At 41.2% G+C, this 18,455-nt stretch overlaps 1 protein-coding gene across 1 annotated transcript in view; it reads right to left on the bottom strand.

The window, feature by feature from the left end:
- LOC131051236 (GTP-binding protein At2g22870) overlaps positions 1-17,273 on the bottom strand; it is a 47,840-nt gene extending 30,567 nt beyond the window's left edge. Inside the window, exon 1 of the mRNA XM_057985653.2 lies at positions 16,428-17,273. Coding sequence (XP_057841636.2) covers positions 16,428-16,965 — 538 coding nt within the window. The 5' untranslated portion in view covers positions 16,966-17,273. The remainder of the gene's footprint in view (positions 1-16,427) is intronic.
- Positions 17,274-18,455: the final 1,182 nt, after the last annotated feature.

Here is an 18,455-nt window from a genome sequence, read left to right as displayed (position 1 = left end):
ATTGCTAACAACACAGATATAGTTCCTATAGAGCTCAGAGCATTTTATATTATCACTATCATAACACCTTTCCCAGGAGATGTGCAGTGGTATTCACATAGCTCAGGCATTCTTACTCCCACTGAGTACATCAGAATCTGCACTCAAAAATTTAGGGGACAGAAAGGAGCTATGGCCTTATGTCCTCCCAAATAGAGATATCTTCCTACTCCCAATCGTGAAGTATAACAAAGCAATGAATAAACAGAGGTACCCTTAAAATAACTATAACACAAGATGCAAAGTTTATAAATAGCATGATACAATCCAATAGGGGAATACAATATATTTCCTGATGTTGATGCTCCAGCATTCTGCTAATGCCTAATTTGATTCAGCTGTTCCTCATCAAATACCCCAGCCATCCTAAAGATATGAAAATCATTCAGCGCTCAGTAAACCCTTAAAACCAGTCTATTTTGTTGCAGAAAAAATTGAACAGAATAAAATTTAAAACAAGCAAAAAAGTCACCGTTTACAGCCTTTAAAGGGAAAAAATTGTATAATATTGGAAAATTTCAATCAAATTAGCAGTCAATGTTTTTTTTTTAAATATCAATCTGCAATCTGAGATGTTTATCAGTCAGCAGCCTGAGATCCAATGTCGGTCAGCAGTCTGAGATCCAGTATTTTCCAAGATATTTTGATATCTGCTTCTATGGGTGAGATCCAATATTTTCTAAGTTGGTCTTCAATCCCCTCAAGTCTAAACTTGAGCTAACCACAGTTCCCCAGCAATTGGTAATGCAAATACAATTGCTACAAAAATCAACTCACTTCTACACATAACTGATAACACTACCCATAGTTGAACTACTCGCCGAGGCCCGAAAAAAAAACTCAGGAAAAACTCGGCCAGTACTCGGCAAAAAACTCAGGAACTTAAAAAATTGCTTAAATTTAATTAGAAATGCATTTTTTTTGCAAAATTCAATGAGTAGATGCATCCAATGAGTCAATAAATGAGAACACAATAGAAACAAGCCGAGTCTAGATATATTTAAATGCAAAGTGCGTACAAAATCGCATCCTCGTGAGGAATGCTGATGGCTGGAAGCAAAATAGTAAATAGTTTTTGTATAACTAAAAGTATATACATCATCTTCCTCTTCCCAACTCCAGTAAAAACTAGGGGAGAGGTAGAACTAGAGGGTCTAGTCCTAAAAGTCTGCACTGGGCGTGATTGTGCCTCCTCACTCGGTACGTCTAGCTCAGGCTGTGGCTCGTCCTCCATCCTGGATGTAGCTCTGCCTCTAGCTTCTCATAGCGCTGGCAATGACTCCTCATCCTCCTCAATGTCATCTAGTGTGAAACCAAATCCACCCCCCTCCTCCATAGCTTGCCTCTCCAAATCAATGATGTCATCCTCTGTAAACAACGGAGGCTGCTCCTGTGATGTCCAATCACTGTAAGGATCTATATCATCCAAGTCAAGTGGACCAGTTGGTGCTCCCTCTACTTTCCTTATGCGCAACCAAAGATTATATTGCACAAAGACAAGGTCATTGAGGCATTTTTGCGCTAACTTGCTCCTCTTCTTCGTGTGGATGGCTTCAAACAAGCTCCAATTGTGCTCACAATTGGATGAACTACAAGGCTGACATAAGATTTTGAGGGCAAATTTTTTGAGATTTGGGGAATTTCCACCCCAACTTTGCCACCAAGCATCTACGAAATAAAATATTGAAAAGTTATAAAGCAAAGAAAAAAGCGAAAACATAATTTATCAATTTATCGAACACTTTAAACCCCAAAATTCAAATGGCAAATGTTATACCTAGGGTTAGAGTGGTTCTTCCTCTCATGGCCAACTTTGAAGAGAATAGCGTACCCCTTGCTTCCTCATAATTTTGGAGTTTGGCCACAACGAGGTCTCTCACCTCAACCTCGGGTATCATCCTCTAAATGCATGTAGTGAGGCCCTCCATGACCTCTCCATTAAGATCTAAGTAAGAATCCGTGAACTTAAAACGAGGGTTGAGAAAGTACCCTGCTGCATGAATGGGTTGGTAGAGCTAATTGTTCCACCTCTTATCAATAATTTCCCAAATGGGATCAAATTTGAGTCTATCCCCCTTGTAGTAATTTTTTATAGACTCCTTGGCCCTATCCATGGCCTCATAAATATACCCCATTGGGGTTTTTTCCCCATCTACCAAGCGGAGAACTCTAACCGAGGGCTCTGACACCTACAATTGAAAAATACAAATTACAAAAAGATTAATTAATGAAGTTACAAATTAATAATGAGAGACTTGAATCAAGAATAATTCAAAATTCAAGTTTTAAAGTTACCTTCCCAATCTCTGCAGCCTTTTGTGCAAAATGGTTGTCAAGACTATGCATGCGACACCCTCTCCTTCAGCCTTCTTTGAATAAGGTCAGTCTAGCCATGCTTGACTCACAAACATTTGTTTCGAAGAAGTCAATGCACCAAGAGTGCTTTGCAATGTCAAGAAAATCATTGAAAACCTTGTGACACCGGCTCTCACCAAATATCTCCCTTGGGTGTGCTCTCTCACCAAATGTAGAACCCAAGGGTGATTGTAAATATATTTTGTTATCCTCCTTGCATCTTCCACAACTGGAGTCACCCAATCAAGTTTTCCTATGTCCTCCAAAAGAAGGTCAAGGACATGTGCTGCACAAGGTGTCCAAAAAAGAGTGGGGTGCCTATCTTGGAGGATTCTACTTGCAAGGAAAAACGCTGCTTAAAAGAGACAACAAGAAAGTACAAGATGTTGGGCATAAAATGGGCTTTGTATTACTTGTATTACTTGTTAACCTACGTTGGTTAAGTATGTTAGTGTCGTCGAGGGTAGTTGTCTGTTGCACGACAATTCCCCACGGGTGGTAACCACAACCCTCGACCGTGTCTTTATATATGCTCTTGTACTTGTTGTTGGAAACAAGAATGCAGAGAATGATTATTGTACTAGACATTTTGGCATGAATGAAAGCATTGCTCTGAGTTTCTGGTTACTATTCTATCCTATCATTATTATCTGACTGTTGATATGCAATATTACTAACACAACCCACGGGGTAAACATTTGGCGCCATTGCCTAGACATACTCGGGAAAGGAAGGAGCGGGGATGGCGTATGGATATGATGGGCCAACTCGTTGGTGAGATTAACCCAGAGGTCGATGACGCACAAACAGAACTCTACGACAGAGAGGACACTGCAACGAGGGAATTCTCAATCTTGCTTCAGGCGGCCATCGAGACCTACGTTCGAAGAGAGGCCACAGAGGCTGAAATCCCAACAAGTGTCATGTGGACCGCACTGGCCGTTAGCCCCACACCGAATCAGTTGATGAACCACCTCCCTTGGTTGCTTGCACAGGCATCACTGGCACAGCGAACCCACCTGGAGGAGATTACCCGTGAGGAGCAACGCCAACAGGTCCTCCGACAGTACGAAGAAAACAATCGTCGCTAGGAAGCGGAGCGTGATGGCAAGAGGCGAAGGGGGAATTGAACCCTAAACCTCCAGGAGGAATAAAGAACATTCTATACTATAATAATGGTGTCATACTACTGACATAAATTGTATTGGACGGGATGAATTAATAAAATATTGTTTAAGGTGAGATGGCTAGGACCCTTCCGAATTGGCGAAGTCAAGGCCAACGGGGCGATCTGACTGACACCGTTGGACGGAAAAGAGGTGCCCCAGGCTATGAACGACTACAAATTGAAGTCGTACCACGAGTGACGGCCGCACCAGCAAGTCCTAAGTGGAAATAATTAAAAAATTAATTTTAAAAAAAAAGAAAAAAAGAACACAAACCAAAGTGGCCACGGTGGAACCACCGTGCGGTGGACCACCGTGCAATGGGACCACCGTGCGGTGGAGAAAACCGCCGCACAAAACCCCGCCTTAACTGACATGAACGCCACAACAGAAGCCCCATGAAATGTCGCAGCAGCCCCATGAACCCCCGTGGATGCCACACCAAAGCCGCAGGAGAATAAAAGAGCTCCGCCTACGCCTCCAGGAGAATAGAGACAGAGTCGCACTACCGCAGGAAAAAGTAACGGTATAACCATTGGTGGAGAAATGAATTCAGTAGGGAAGCGCCAATGGAGAGCACAGTTATTAGACTTCGACAAGACGGCAAGGGTTTTACCATCAGGAGTAAGGATTGCAGGAGGCATGGACACAAGTACTGGTAAAAAGAAGCTCTGATCAAAGGTTGCAGCAAGCCCATGGGGGATAACAGCGAACACGGTGATGTTTGAGGGTTTACATGGGTTGAACTGCAGAAAATGGTGGAGTGATACAGCGGAAAACTATTCGGTGAAGGAGAATTTGAGGAGAGCGGGCGTACAATGGATTATCCGAATGCCAATCTTTCGAATAAAGGAGTTCGAAGGGCCTCTTAGAGCCATGATTCGGAATTATGATAGCCATGGGCGTTGCTCGGTAATTGATTATTGTGGGAGGAAGCTCATTGTGTCCTCCAGAACAGAGGTTGCCCGGGTTTTTGGCTTGCTAGCCACAAGAGCCACGAAAATCGATGAGGTAGGGAAGAGGGCCTCACAGCAGGACAGGGAAAATATGCTGGGTTTAGTTTGTCGTCAGCTTTCGCAGAAGGAATGGGAAGACGTAGCTTACACACAGAAGAAGAGGGGCGTGAAGAAGGACTTCATTGCTGAGGGCAACATGCGTTGCTTAATGGACGTGGTGAAAAGCAGGCTCACCGGTTCCAGCCGTGCCTCAGACATTTCTACCCAGCACATATTTCTCATGGACGGGTTGCGCAATGGGATACAGTATGACTGGGCAGCTATCTTAGCAGATAAGTTGGACGAATTTCTCTTGTTACGACACAAAATTTTTTATATGCCGCACCATGCCATTGCTTTGTTCCTTGCGGCCACGATGGACCAGGTCCCACGAGAGGACAAAGAGTTTAAACCACAGTTACCAGTGGACGATACACACCCACCTGTCAGCTATTGGATGCATTTGGACAGCTTGGGCTCTGGGCCCAGCGGTATTCCACCGTCTTCAAAGAAAAGAAAAGTACAGGTGGTAGTCTCCGAGTCTGATGGGGACGATGGTATGGGAAGTGACAACTCAGAGGAGGACGCGGAGGAGGCCTTCTGCACGGAGGGTACAGAGCACAAGTAGTTCGAGAGTGTGGGACCAGCCATGGGAGAGCAAGGACACGGTCGTGGGGGCATGGCACAAGCTGGCACACAACAAGTTGCATCTCCCATAGGGAAGATTCTTTTTTCATCTACCCTTCTTTCAGGTACTTTGCCTATGGATGCGAGGACACGGACCCTTGGCCCTGCATTTGGGGAACTACGGCCGGCCATCACCCTCAGTCCACCCCACGAGACACCATCAAGGGTAGCGCCAGCCTCAGCCGTGCATACAGGGGAGCCCATTAGTACCAGAGGAGTGACAGAGCCAGTTCGGCATGTGGGAACGGAGGAGATTCCGCACATTGAGAGCATCGCCATAGGGCAGGCTAGCAGGATGTTGGGAGAGCCTGTGGATGCAGCCACAGATGCCTAGCTTAGTGAGTGGGCAATGCAGCCTATGCAACCAGTCGGAGTTCCTCCTTTATTGGGACGCAGTCACATTCCCAATGAGGTCGTGGAGTTGGAGGATAGCACAGGTCTGGAGCTCATGGGGGGCGAGGTGCATGTCTCAGATAGGACAGAGGTGTTGTAGGAGGCAGAGGTACACAACCACGGTGCGGATGCCCTCTCCGAAGTGAGGTCTCCATTAGATATTGAGGTCGGGCCAGAGGTCGTCAATGGATTGGCTTCCATGGGTGCATACATGGCACACATTACTCAGGTGGGAGAGTCCCTATTAGAGCATGGCCATAAGCTGGCCAAGCGTATGCAGGCAGTCGGGATGGATGTTGTCGCAGGAGCCTTATCCAGGCGAGTGCAAGTCCTTACTGGGCAGTGTGAGGAGTTTGAGCGGTGTTTTCTTTCTCAGGGATGGCCCGCGGTAGAGACACCGGAGATGGTAAGTGCTTAGCAAGCTCCACGGCTTCCGAGTAGCCACCAGCTGTACTCCCTAGTGCAGAAGATGGAGCAACAGTTCCGAGATACTTACTTAGCCCTGCAGCGGGCTCAGCATCGGGGTGCTTCTGTAGAAGCTAAGAGACTAGCTGCGGTGGATGCTAGGTGGTCTATTGAGACTGAGTTTACTCGCGAGAGGGAGTCCAGATTGGTGTTAGAGGCGGAGTTGGCTAGAGAGAGGGAATCCAGGTTGGCGCTAGATGTTGTGTTGGTTCAGGAGAGGGAATTTCGGATGTCGCTGGAGACCCAGTTGGGGACGGCTCAAGAGACATTGGATGCGAAGGAGAAGAAACTGTTGGAGGTTGTGTTTATGGTCAAGAGATCTCGGAAACGCAAGTTGGAGGTAGAGCATACTTTGAGGCACTTTACTAAGCAGCAATAGTTCAGGCCTTCTTCATCAGGGACGCTTCCTCCTCCTCCTCCTTCTTCTTGATTTTCTTCTGTGTAGCATTGTACTCATCCCCATTTTGTTGTGTTAGTCCCGGATTTTTGTCCTTGTCATTCGGAGACGACTTTTCTTAGGGGGGGATGATGTTGGTCGTAAAATGGGCTTTGTATTACTTGTATTACTTGTTAAGCTACATTGGTTAAGTATGTTAGTATCATCGAGGGTAATTGTCCGTTGCACGACAGTTCCCCACGGGTGCTAACCGCAACCCTCGACCATGTCTTTATATAAGCTCTTGTACTTGTTGTTGGAGACAGGAATGCAAAGAATGATTATCGTACTAGACATTTTGGCATGAATGAAAGCATTGCTCGGAGTTTTTGGTTACTATTCTATCCTATTGTTATTATCTAATTGTTGATATGCAATATTACTAACACACCCCACAGGGTAAACACAAGATACTCCAGTTGTAAAAAAAAAGCTTACTACAAGTGAGATTACTCCAAAAGAAGAAGTTATTGCTAAGGTGATAATTCAAAAGGATTCTACCTACTGCCACATATGTTGTTGCATTATCTGTGATTATTTGCACCACATTCTCTACTCCCACCTCCATGACAATGTGCTCCAACATTCTAGCCAATGTTTCTATATTTTTCACCTTATTGGATGCATCAACCGATTTCAAGAACACCACATTAATCTTGCAAGCAACCAAAAAATTAATAATGGTGCGGTTTTTGCCATCTGTTCACCCATCAGAAAGAATGGTGCAGCCATATTTTCTCCATTAATTTTTTTGGTCTTCCACCACTTGTTTTGCCCTGTCAACTGCATTTGTGAGCAACCTACAAGAACAAAGTGAAATTAGGTCTTAGTACACAATTTTGATTTAATAAACAAGAAAAACAATTAAAAATGAAATCAAGTGGACTATTTACTAGCCTCCCACTCAAATCCTTGCAAGAAGGGACATTGTACCCTTTTCCCGAAACTGTCATTGCGGTCACCAAATTTAGCCAATAAGGATTGTCTGCTACATTAAAATGGAATGTTGTTGAAGTACCAAAAATCAGCAACTACAAAGTTTGTTTTCTCATGTGCCTCCCTATTCCATCCAGTGGCCTCTAATGATGGTTGTGCTCCAGGTGTGTTCCTGGGCACAAAATAACTACCTATAGATTGTGCAGCAGGTACTCTACTAGAGGAAGCAGAAGTGGTGGCCGAGGTGGTGTTGAGTTTGTAGATACGTGGGCCACGACGAGAGCCCCACTATGCCCTGAAGTGCTTCTTCTTCTTCTTCAATGTCAACTGAAGCACCTTGAGATTCAGCTATGGCTACTCTCATGGCTAGTTTTGCCCTCTCCCTTTGCAATTTCTTCTCTTCCCCAGCTGAAAGTATGACATTAATGTCTCTTTTTATTTCCTCGGTGGCCCCAGGACATACCCTAGCATCATGCTTGTCAATGCCTAGAAGGTGGTATTTGAGGCAGTTTATGCCTCCATAAAATACTTTTTTACATTTAATGCAAATCACCGACCCATGGTCCAGTCCTTCATAGGCATACCTCCAAGCCCTATCTCTAGCACCTTTAGGCGGGTGCCTATATATCTAGATGGGCATGGTTCTAGTGGCCAATCATACCCTGAATTTGCCATACTGAATTAATGGTTAACTATTAACCTACACATACAAAGTGAAAAGACAAAGTTAATATTTTAGTTTAACAATTTAGCAAACTATCTTAATTAGTTTAAATAATTTTAAACGTCATTCAAAGTTAAAAAAAAAAAAACTATTGGGGTTTTTTTTTTTTTTTAAAAACTAGAAATTCTTCAAACAAATAGTGAAAAATTCAACAAAACTTGTCAAAAATAGTGTTAAATCTTGCTCCAATGACTCAAAATCAGTTTTGACTACTTAGGAATGATTTTTAATTCATCTAGATGCAACAAAAAATAAATAAAATGTTTTAAAAAAACATAGAAAAACAATCAGAAAACCTACCTGGGAATCTGATTTTCTTCAAAAACCACCTCAAATCTGCTTCAATCTGCTTCAAATCAATGGAAATCAATTTGCAAGTATTTGGAAGAGTATTTTTCCCCCCCTCACCAAAAAACAAGTCAAGAAATGATGAAATGAATCTGATTTCTGACGTTTTTGGCCTTTACACACAGGCGGCCGAGTTTTAAACTCGGCGAGTAGTTTTTGCAAGTAAAAGTGGTAATTACTCACCGGCGGGAATTACTCGCGGGTTTTTGGCGACTAATCACCGAGTTTTCGGCGAGTAGTCCATCTATGACACTATCTATCCTACATACCATTCGCAAGTGTGTAGCCCAGGGGGATCCGAATAGCCCTCCTTACCCGGCCTCAGCAATCAACAACGAGATGAGACAATAAACATTATAAAATACTAAATTACTTTAGGCCAAATTAATGCAAGAGCATAGGGTCCACAAGCAATATTGCATCACCAAAAAATAAATAAACAAAATATGAAATAAGTCTCCTATGGCAGCACAACCATTTCCCATGGCTGCATAAAGGTTTATAGCAGCTATGTAAAGGTTTCCAGTAGTCACAAAAAAATTCTTTGTTGCTACGCAACCACTTCTAGCAATTGGTGCACAATTGTTCTTGGTTGTGTTTACTTTTTGACTTTTCATCAAACATTTAATGTGTAAAGCCCTCAAGCCATTTCAATCGGAATGAAGTAAATGGAGTTCAGGGAGATTTGTCCAAGATGATGTGGGAATATTTGTCTAGAAATCAAGCAAGATTAATCTTGTTTAATAATAGTTCTAGAATGAAGACGAATCTGTTTGGAAAATGAACAGTCAATCTTTGACGAATGGGAAACATGACCCAGTCATTCATGAGGACATCTACAACCAAGAATATGAAGAAAAAAGGCTGCAAGCAACAGAATGATAGATGCAGAGATGCAGACATGTTGTTCTTGAACAAAAATGTACCCTAAATCATGGTGAAGGGGAATATGCTGGTAAGAAAAGCAATGAAGAAAATTTTAAAAACTAAAGATTAATCAAAAAAGAGAATAATTAGATTATCACCCCATCTTGAGGCACAGAACAAATCCTATGCCATTTTTTTTTTCATGAAATGGTTTTAAACTTTGCAGATCTTTCTCAACATTATGGTAAGCCATTTGAAAGGCTAAGTTTCAAAATTGATACAAGCAACACTGTTGTTATTTCCATCTGGGGTAGAATGTTGTCTAAGAATTGTTTAGGCTGATAGGTTAAGCTGTCTTTCATTGTACCCCCTACTTAGACTACACCAAGTGGATCAAAGAAAGACTTTCCTTGTGGAGTTGTGTCTTAAAAGTCTCTAGAGGATTTGTTGCAGGTATGAAGAAGTCCTATAATTGCAGAGAACTATGATGAGAAGACAATGTGCAAAGGCAGAGATGTTGAGAGGTATTACAACCAAATTTGACATAATAGAGATGGCACAAAGAAGAGGAACAAATGTTGAGGATTAATTGATGATGATAAAATTGAAGACCAAAATCTTGAAGTAAAGAATATTATGGATGACTTGAAAGCAGTTTCAAGCTATTGCAAAAAATGGGTAGTAAGCAGAAGTTGGATACCCCTTGTTACAGTGGAAGCTTTTGAGGAACTTATAAATTGGATTATAACTATGGAAAAATTTGTTCAATCAAAAATAAATTGAGGATCCTAAGAAGATGAAGTTTGGTACAAGCAGAAATCCAAATCTTGTGATCAAATGGTTGTGAAGTTTAAGGTCAATTTCCTACCAGCAGACTATCAAATAAATTTATTCAATAAATTGTAGAACCTAAAGGAAAAGGAGATGAATGTTAAAGACTACACAAAGAAATAGCTCAACATCAGGGCTAGCCACATAGAGAATCATGAAAAAATATTTCGAAGTATACTAATAGACTCCATATCTCCATTCAAGATGAGTTTGATAGATTAGAGCGAAGTTGGTAATAGAAGCCTATCAATGTGCTTTGAAGGCAGAAGAAAAGTTATCTAGAAGGCAGCAGAATAATTCCATAGAAAGATGACAGTACTCTGGAGGAAGAGGACAACTAAACAATGGTAGAGGACAGCACGCAAATGAAGAAGAGTCAAGCACTACTCAAAACAGAAATTTCAATCAAAACATGGGAAAGAGGCTATCATGAAAGAGGAAAAGGTAGGGGATTTGCTCAAATATGTTGCAGGTACAGAGAAGCTGTGAACATAATGCATTTGACAATCCACAAGTACAATAGAACAGCAATGAAGAAAACAAAGCGAGAAATCCCATTGCTCAAGAGGATGAAAAAAGTGTTGCTTCACCCAAACAACAAAGGAACCAGAGTATGGCAAATCTCTCATGATGACAAGAGTGTTCTTGAAAGCAGCTAAGGGAGAGCATGAACCAATACAAAGGAAGAACCTATTCTGAACTATATGTAAATCTAAAAATAAGTGTTGCAAGGTAATTGTTGATTGTGGAAGTTCAGATAATTTGGTGTCTAAGGAGATTGTAGAGAAGCTTAGAATGAAGAAATTCGAGCACCTAAACCTACACAAAGCTTCATGGTAACAAAAAGGGATGTAAATTTTAGTAAAAAAGAAATGTTTAGTGAGTTTTCAAATTGGTTCATATAAGCATGAGATTTTGAATGATGTTATGCCCATGGACGCTCTTCATGTTTTGTTGGCACGGCCTTGCCAATTTAATAGAAAATCTGAACATACTGGTAGGATGAATTACTACTCAATTATAAAGGATGGAAGAAAGTGTACGCTACATCCATTAAAGAACAAAGGGGAAGAAGTGGACAGTAGTCCTGTTAGGACTACAAAATGTTTGCTTCTGGTTTTTGTCCTGGAAAGGATTCACTGCTTACGGCTGTCATTTTTATTCCTTAGGGGAGGGGTTTTATTTTCATTTAAAGCTTGGCAAGAGAAATTTTTATTTTTTACCTTAGTCTCATCTTCCACATTTAGGTCTCCCTTGCTCTATTTCGTAGTTGCAACGTTCCCCTCAACCCATTGTTTAAGTTGCACGTGGTTATTTCTGGCCTTGAGTCTTTATTCCGTTTCCCCACAGACTGCATTCCGGATTCTATCTTTTATCCTGCAGGCATGCGAACGGAGTAGTGTTTGCCTCGGCAATTGGTCCCACCCTCCGTGAATTGTTTCATTTGTTTTAAGTCTTCAGCGCGGGCCTGCGGAAGGTACTGAAGAGCTTACAAGTAAGGGTCCGTTCCCCCGCGCGGTCAAAATAAAGGAAGGTTAGACGATGTGCGGGCGCACGGGAGTAACTATCCATGACAGTTGAGCAGAGGTAAGCGCCCGTAGCCCCGCTAAGTGGGAGAAAAGAGGAATCAGAAAACTACGAGTGGGCGGAATATGAAAAAGCCCGCGGTCCCGCGAGGAGTGGGAAAGAATGACAAAGTGTGCGGGTTGGCGGATGGGCATGAAATAAGGAATGATGAGGCCCGTACATCCGCAAAATGACTTCATGGGGAAATGAGAATGTCGCAAGCAAGTGGAATTGAAGAACACCAATATAGGGAACCTACAACCCCGCAAAGGTAAAGCCAGAACATGCCAATGGGTATGCAGGCGTGCAAAACAGGACTGTGTTTGCAGGTAATGCATCCCGTTCCCCCACGAAGATGAAGTTGATAAAAGTAAAAGAATTGCAAGTATGCGGATTTTTGCAGTGGCCTTTTTAGGAAGGATTCAAAAATGCCAGCGGTATATGTCATCGCGGGTGTTGGTCAAACGCAACATCCTGATTTTGAAATGTGTGACTAAGGGATGTAAGGGACATTTCACACTAGTTTGAAGGAATAAAATAAAAGAAAGCCGATTTTGTGCGATAGCGTCGAATGTGCGGTGCCAGAAGTTTTCTGATCACCGCTTATTACAGCAAGCCTTGCAGGGGCGTTGAAGATGTTCTTAAAGAGGGAGTAGTGTAAAGGTAAAAGAGCCATATTGTTAGATTATTGTGAAGGCTGAAGAGTAGGTCTTAGAAGTGTTTGCAGCTATGTCAAAGCCTTCTAAGGTATGGATCGTGTTGCAGAAGAGGTGTCGAGTTCCTGAAAGCAAATCTATGGAGTGTCTGACATATAACCAAAGGGGTATTGAGAATGCACCAAACTGCCAGAGAGGAACAAGATGATCAATGTGCACATGCAGTACTGTTTTATAGTTTGCATTTGACTAGATTTCCTCTGGTGGCAAATTTTTCCCTTTGGATGCAAAAGTATAGGGAGACAGGGATGGACACAGACACTGAGGAATTGGGTTGGTAGTGTTGCTAACCCAAACTCTCAAGGTTCTCCCCTACCAGGATGAGTAACAGGAATTACTCAAGTTGGTATCTTCTGCATCAATAACCACCCATGGTCGGTGGTGACTTGGTTGGCATGATGGTTAGTCCCTATGGATACCCTCTGATCTGGGCATGATGGTTACCATGTATGGTCATCCAAGCGGTTACACTCCTGGACAAAGTTGAGGCAACGAGATCCATTAGGTCATTTCTTTGTAAAAGGGCAAGTTTAAAAAAAAGGCATGTTGGACACATGTAAACAAACTGTAGCTTGTGCATTCCTTGTGTTATAAAAGGAATACTAAGGTTGTCGTAAAGGGCTTCTGAATCTTTTTCTTTAGCAGGTCGGATAGTTGCAGGCTTATTTTTATCTTAGGTTTTAGAGTTTTACCTACAGAAAAGAAGTATATCTTCTATATTGTAATTTTTCAATTAGTAATGAAAGAAAATTCTTCCATTATTTCATGCTTTGTCTCCTAATTTGTTTTTTGATTTCATACAAGCTAATATGTTAAGGATGGGTTAGTTTGTTTTTTATATGTTCATATCATTGTGTGATTGCACTTACGGGTTATTCTCAAGGAGAATATTAAATTATGTATGTGAGTTGCAGTGAGTTCAGTAAATATTTGCAGGATAAATAAGAATGGATGCATGCGATATTATAGCGGAATTGTGTTGATGCCAAAGCATGAACATGAAGAGAATTCACTAATTTGAGCTCTTTTACGATGTGGGGTTTGCTTTTGCTCTGTGGGTTTGACTTTGTTTCCATGGATAGGCATTGGTCGTACTGTCTGTTACAGGGGGTTTCAGAATCTCTCAATTAAATTGGTTTCCATTTTCTGCCTTTTTCTGTCTTTAAGTGGTCAAGGGGTTATTTTCTTTTCCCTAGTGCATGCTTGACGTCCCTTGCATCTTTTTGGGCATCACCAATGTTGAATAATTTCTCAGAACGATTTCTAATGTTGCGGGATCAGGGATATGGGTGTGTTAAGTGCATGTAGGGTCCCCTGTTTTATCTGAGGAAAATCTACCAATAAGCAAATCTGTATATCTATGAGGGTTTTTTGAGTAATATCCTGAATTTATTGGTATAAGTAGGAATACCCTCCTGAGTTTGGTAGAGCTCTAAGTGAAGAAGGCTTGTTTAAGCCTTGTTACTGTTGGAATTTCCTGTCCTTAATCTGTCAATAGTTTTGAAACCACATTAAATGGTTCTCTCCCTGACCTCAGATGTGATGAGATCCTTCCTTAGGAGTGAGGGTTGCAGGAATAAACACCAACAAGTCCTAAGGTGTGTTTAATCTCACAAAAACAATTCCAAGATGAAGAAAGAGAAAACTTGCTTTGCTTTCATTCTTAAACCTATGGAGGTTAGAACAGCAAGTAAAGTGGAAAAAATTTCACATGAAGTGAAGAATCAGTTGTAGAAACTTTTAAAAGAAATATCAATTGGGTTACCACCAATGAGAAGCATGGGCGATTGTATGGATTTAATCCCCAGATTAAGCTTATTAAACAAGGCTGCATATAAAATGACATTTATGGAGAATGAGGAGGGGGAGTGACAAGTCCAAGTGTTATTGGACAAAGGTTTGGTGAGAAAAAGTTTGTGCTTGTGTACAATATTAGCCATACTAGCAACCAAGAAGGATGACGAAGGATACAAAATTTGTGGGCTTGTTTTGGTGTAGTTTGTGCAGAAAGTTAGACACTAAGTTCAGTTTGGTTTCAACCTATCATTACAAAAAGATGGGCAAATGGAGGTTATCGATTGAAGCCTCAGGAATTTGTTGAGATGTTTATTTGGGAAGAAGCCAACTCTATGGGATTCTACACCAGTACTAGCCAAGTTTGTATACAGCGACTTGGTTAAAAAGAATACAGCAAAGAGTCATTTTCAAATTGTGTATGAATATAGCCCTAAAGGGGGGATAGATGAGTTGAGAAGTACAACTGCTTTGGGAAGACAAAGTGCAGTATCAAAGGATTTTGCTAAGTATATGCCTGGGTATAAAGAAGTGAAAGAAAATTTGGAGAACAAGACAATAGAATACAAACAACATGCAAATCTCGAAGAGAAGAGAGCAAGAATTCGAAGATGGACGCCTAGTTTCAGCTAATTTGAGGAAGGAAAAGTTCCCAACCAAAACTTAAAGCAAACTAAAATGAAAAATTGGGCCTTGTAAGATCTTGAGGAAATTCGTAACAAATGCTTACAAGATAAGAGCTCCCGGAAGGAGTGGATATCTTGTCGATTTTTTATGTGGCAGATTTGTGCCCTTATTATTAGGAGGGACACACAAGTGGAAAGATAAGGTACTAAGGACAACTTTAGATTTATTAAAAGAAGAATGGGTGCAGCAAATGCCTAAGAAAGAACAAGATGAGATAGAAGCAGCAATAGACTCACAAGTGATTAAGAAGACAAAAGGGAGGGAGCAGAATGAGTACTTGGTAAAATGGAACAATAGAGCATTGTGAATAAATGCATCTAAGTCCCAGGGTTCAAGGTACATTTCACTTACCTAGTGTATATGATGCACGCACATTTGGGTCCACCAGCAATCTTGCATTACAAATTTTTTTAAATAAAACATAAAAATAAGTGTCATGTTGCCGCACAACAGTTTCCAGTGGGTTTCCAATGGCTATGCAACATTTTCGAGTTGCTGTGCAACCGTTCCTAGTTGTTGCGCAACTATTTTTGGTTGCATTTCTTCTTTTGACTTGTTGTTAAACACGGCTTTGAAATCCTCAAAACATTCCAATCAGAAAAAGTTGATGGAGTACAGGGGTTTTGTCCGAGATGATGTGGTAAGATTCATCTGGAAATCAAATGAGAGTTGTATACTCGAGTAATTTTGTTAATGGTCCCAGCATGAAGACAAATCTGCCTGCGAGATGAACGGTTAGTCTTTGAGGATTGGTGATCATTGCACAATAATTCATGAGGACATCTAGGGCCAAGAACATTAAAAAAAATGGTTGCAAGGAATAGAAGAACAGATGCAGACACATTTGCAGGTTTTTTTTGAATAAAAATGAACTTTATATGCTGGCAACAAAAGGATAAAGAGCAAAGCAGGGGCGTAACAAAGGAAGAGGCCGACCATTCATAGTAAAAGAGACATTGGGGAAAACAAAGGAAAAAAGAGATTACTAGAAGAAGAAAATAATCAAATTATCATCTATCTCGAGGTGTAGAACAGTTCCATGCCACTTTTCTGTTTTGTGTAATAGTTTCAGTTTCTTTCTCAGTCTGATTTAAGGCATTTGAGAGGCTAATTTTCAGAATTAATACGAGAGACATTGTTGTTGTTTCCTTCTGGCATAGACTGTTGTCTGATAATTATTTGAACTATCTTTCATTGGACCGCCATACCTATACTGTACCATTAATTGACCTCTACAACCCATGAAAATGTATCCACTTGTTCATATGACCGTTCCAATGGTAATTCACCTTAAAAATAATTTCTCCAGGCCTTGTATACCGGCAGTGATAAAAGATTTTATGTACTGGGTTATGACGGCATATAACTGTGTGATAGAAATCCTGCACTGTGGCCAAAGCAAAACAGAATACTAATACCCACCTGGTTTCTTGGAAGTCATTGCCAACTGTTTCCTCCTGACCAGTGCATTGACAAGAGAAGATTTGCCCACATTGGAACGACCCACCAGAGCAAACTCGGGATACCCATTGGCGGGGCATTCCTCCACACTTGAGCTGCTCTTTATAAACTCAGCCTGCTTTATCTGAGAACCCTTGGCATAAGGGCTCAGGACTATGTTTGATCCCTGTAATCTCTTGGCCTTCTGCAGCTGTGATGCATCCACTCCGGGAGGAATGAAAAGCTTATCCAAAGGAATGTGCATATCCTTCGCTGCTGCCGCCGCTTCTTCTTCATCATCGAGTGGGATTAAAACAGGAGAGCTCTGACTGATCCTAGTGGAGACATTAAGTGTGGCTTTGAAAGAGGCGGGTCCTCCTGTAAGCGTCCTTCTATGTGAAGCACCTCGAGGATATCTGGGACACTTGAGGAGCAGAAATGGGCTAACAATGGAGGACAACTGATGCAAAGAGGTGAACATGTGAGCAATGTTTGCTTGTCTCGGGAGGTGGACTGACATTTTCAAAACTCGTTTGTGTGGGGATGTTTGGATGGAGATCTCAGTGATGGCATGGCGTTCAATATGAATTGGAAGTAGTATGCCAGGCTATACCTAAATGGAGTTCGATACAATCCAATCGTTGAGATTGGTTTTAAAATTTTGCCTACAACCATTTTACATGATATATTTAAACTGAATATAAAATCAAAATGCTAGGTTGTCACCTCAGGAAGATATCACAGTAGATTTTCACTTGAGCGTGCGCTTCATATAGGCACATGATTGAGATCGGTTAGAGGTGAACTAGGGGAGACGAGCCAATACGTGCGCGGGGTCTAATATGTGTTATGGTCTGTGTGCATTTTGGGGTTTACAATTGAGCGTCTAATCTATTAGTCCGTGTCATAATCATCTTTAAAATAGACACATAAAATTTAATCAACCACCTAATAAAAACGCAACACATTTTACTAACAAAGTGTTTTGATTATATATTTAAATATAAAACATAGAGTTCAAATATGATCGAACAAACCAGTTGGACCACTAATAAATCAACATCTATTGCTTAGGTGCACAATCCAACGTGCCAACAAGTGGGTCGATTTTTCAAAAATTAAGTCTCTTTCAATAAGCATATAAACATGGAAAATATTAAATGTTTACAGACCCCAACACCGAACAAATGAACTGACATAACATCACCATAATGCCACCCACGCACACGTGGACTCAAAAGTGGCCCACCAAACAACACCTAAACAAACATTTAGGTCCATGTGTGCGCCATGAAACATGACATCCTTAACACAGTTTGCCAACCCTTTGTCCCATATGTCCAGCTCAAACAATCACGATGTGGTCACTTCATCGTGCGCGTATTGGTCATGTCACGACCACTCCCACCTACATCCACAGAAAGAAACATTTAAGGCCACCAATTTCCATACAGAATCAATCAAGTCGGGCTTAAATGGTGAAAAATAATTGCCTCTGCAAATTTAATGGAGATTCAAATTTCAAATTCGAAACAATACAGACATTAAAGATGGCACCACAACATATACATGTTTGTATGAAAAAGACAAGGTCTCATCTCATTGCACTTATGGAGAAAGACATAGCAAGCATTGCAACAAGCATCTAAGAGGAGCAAGCAGACACACCAAGCATCGAAAAGGACCAAGAAGACACAGCATATCGAAGAGGACCAAGAAGACAAAGGAGTAAGAAAACACAGTTTGTTTTCTAGGTATTAATCGTGTTACTTTCCTGCATGTTCACAGTCCTTCTTTACTGACGAAATGATAAATCATTTTGTCCATTATGTTTCACAGTCATTCAAATAAACATTACTTTGTTCAAATAATCTGTTACGTGTATATTTAAAATAAAAACTATTATAAAGCTTACAAAACAATGTGGAAAAAACCATCGTCATACACTGACACACCTTCAATTCTTCTGGACCCCCATGGGACCATTCACCTAGAAGTCTCGCAAACTGT

This window comes from Cryptomeria japonica, chromosome 6 (genome assembly GCF_030272615.1).
Source record: "Cryptomeria japonica chromosome 6, Sugi_1.0, whole genome shotgun sequence".
NCBI lineage: Eukaryota > Viridiplantae > Streptophyta > Pinopsida > Cupressales > Cupressaceae > Cryptomeria > Cryptomeria japonica.
This window is presented reverse-complemented; position numbering and strand designations above follow the sequence as displayed.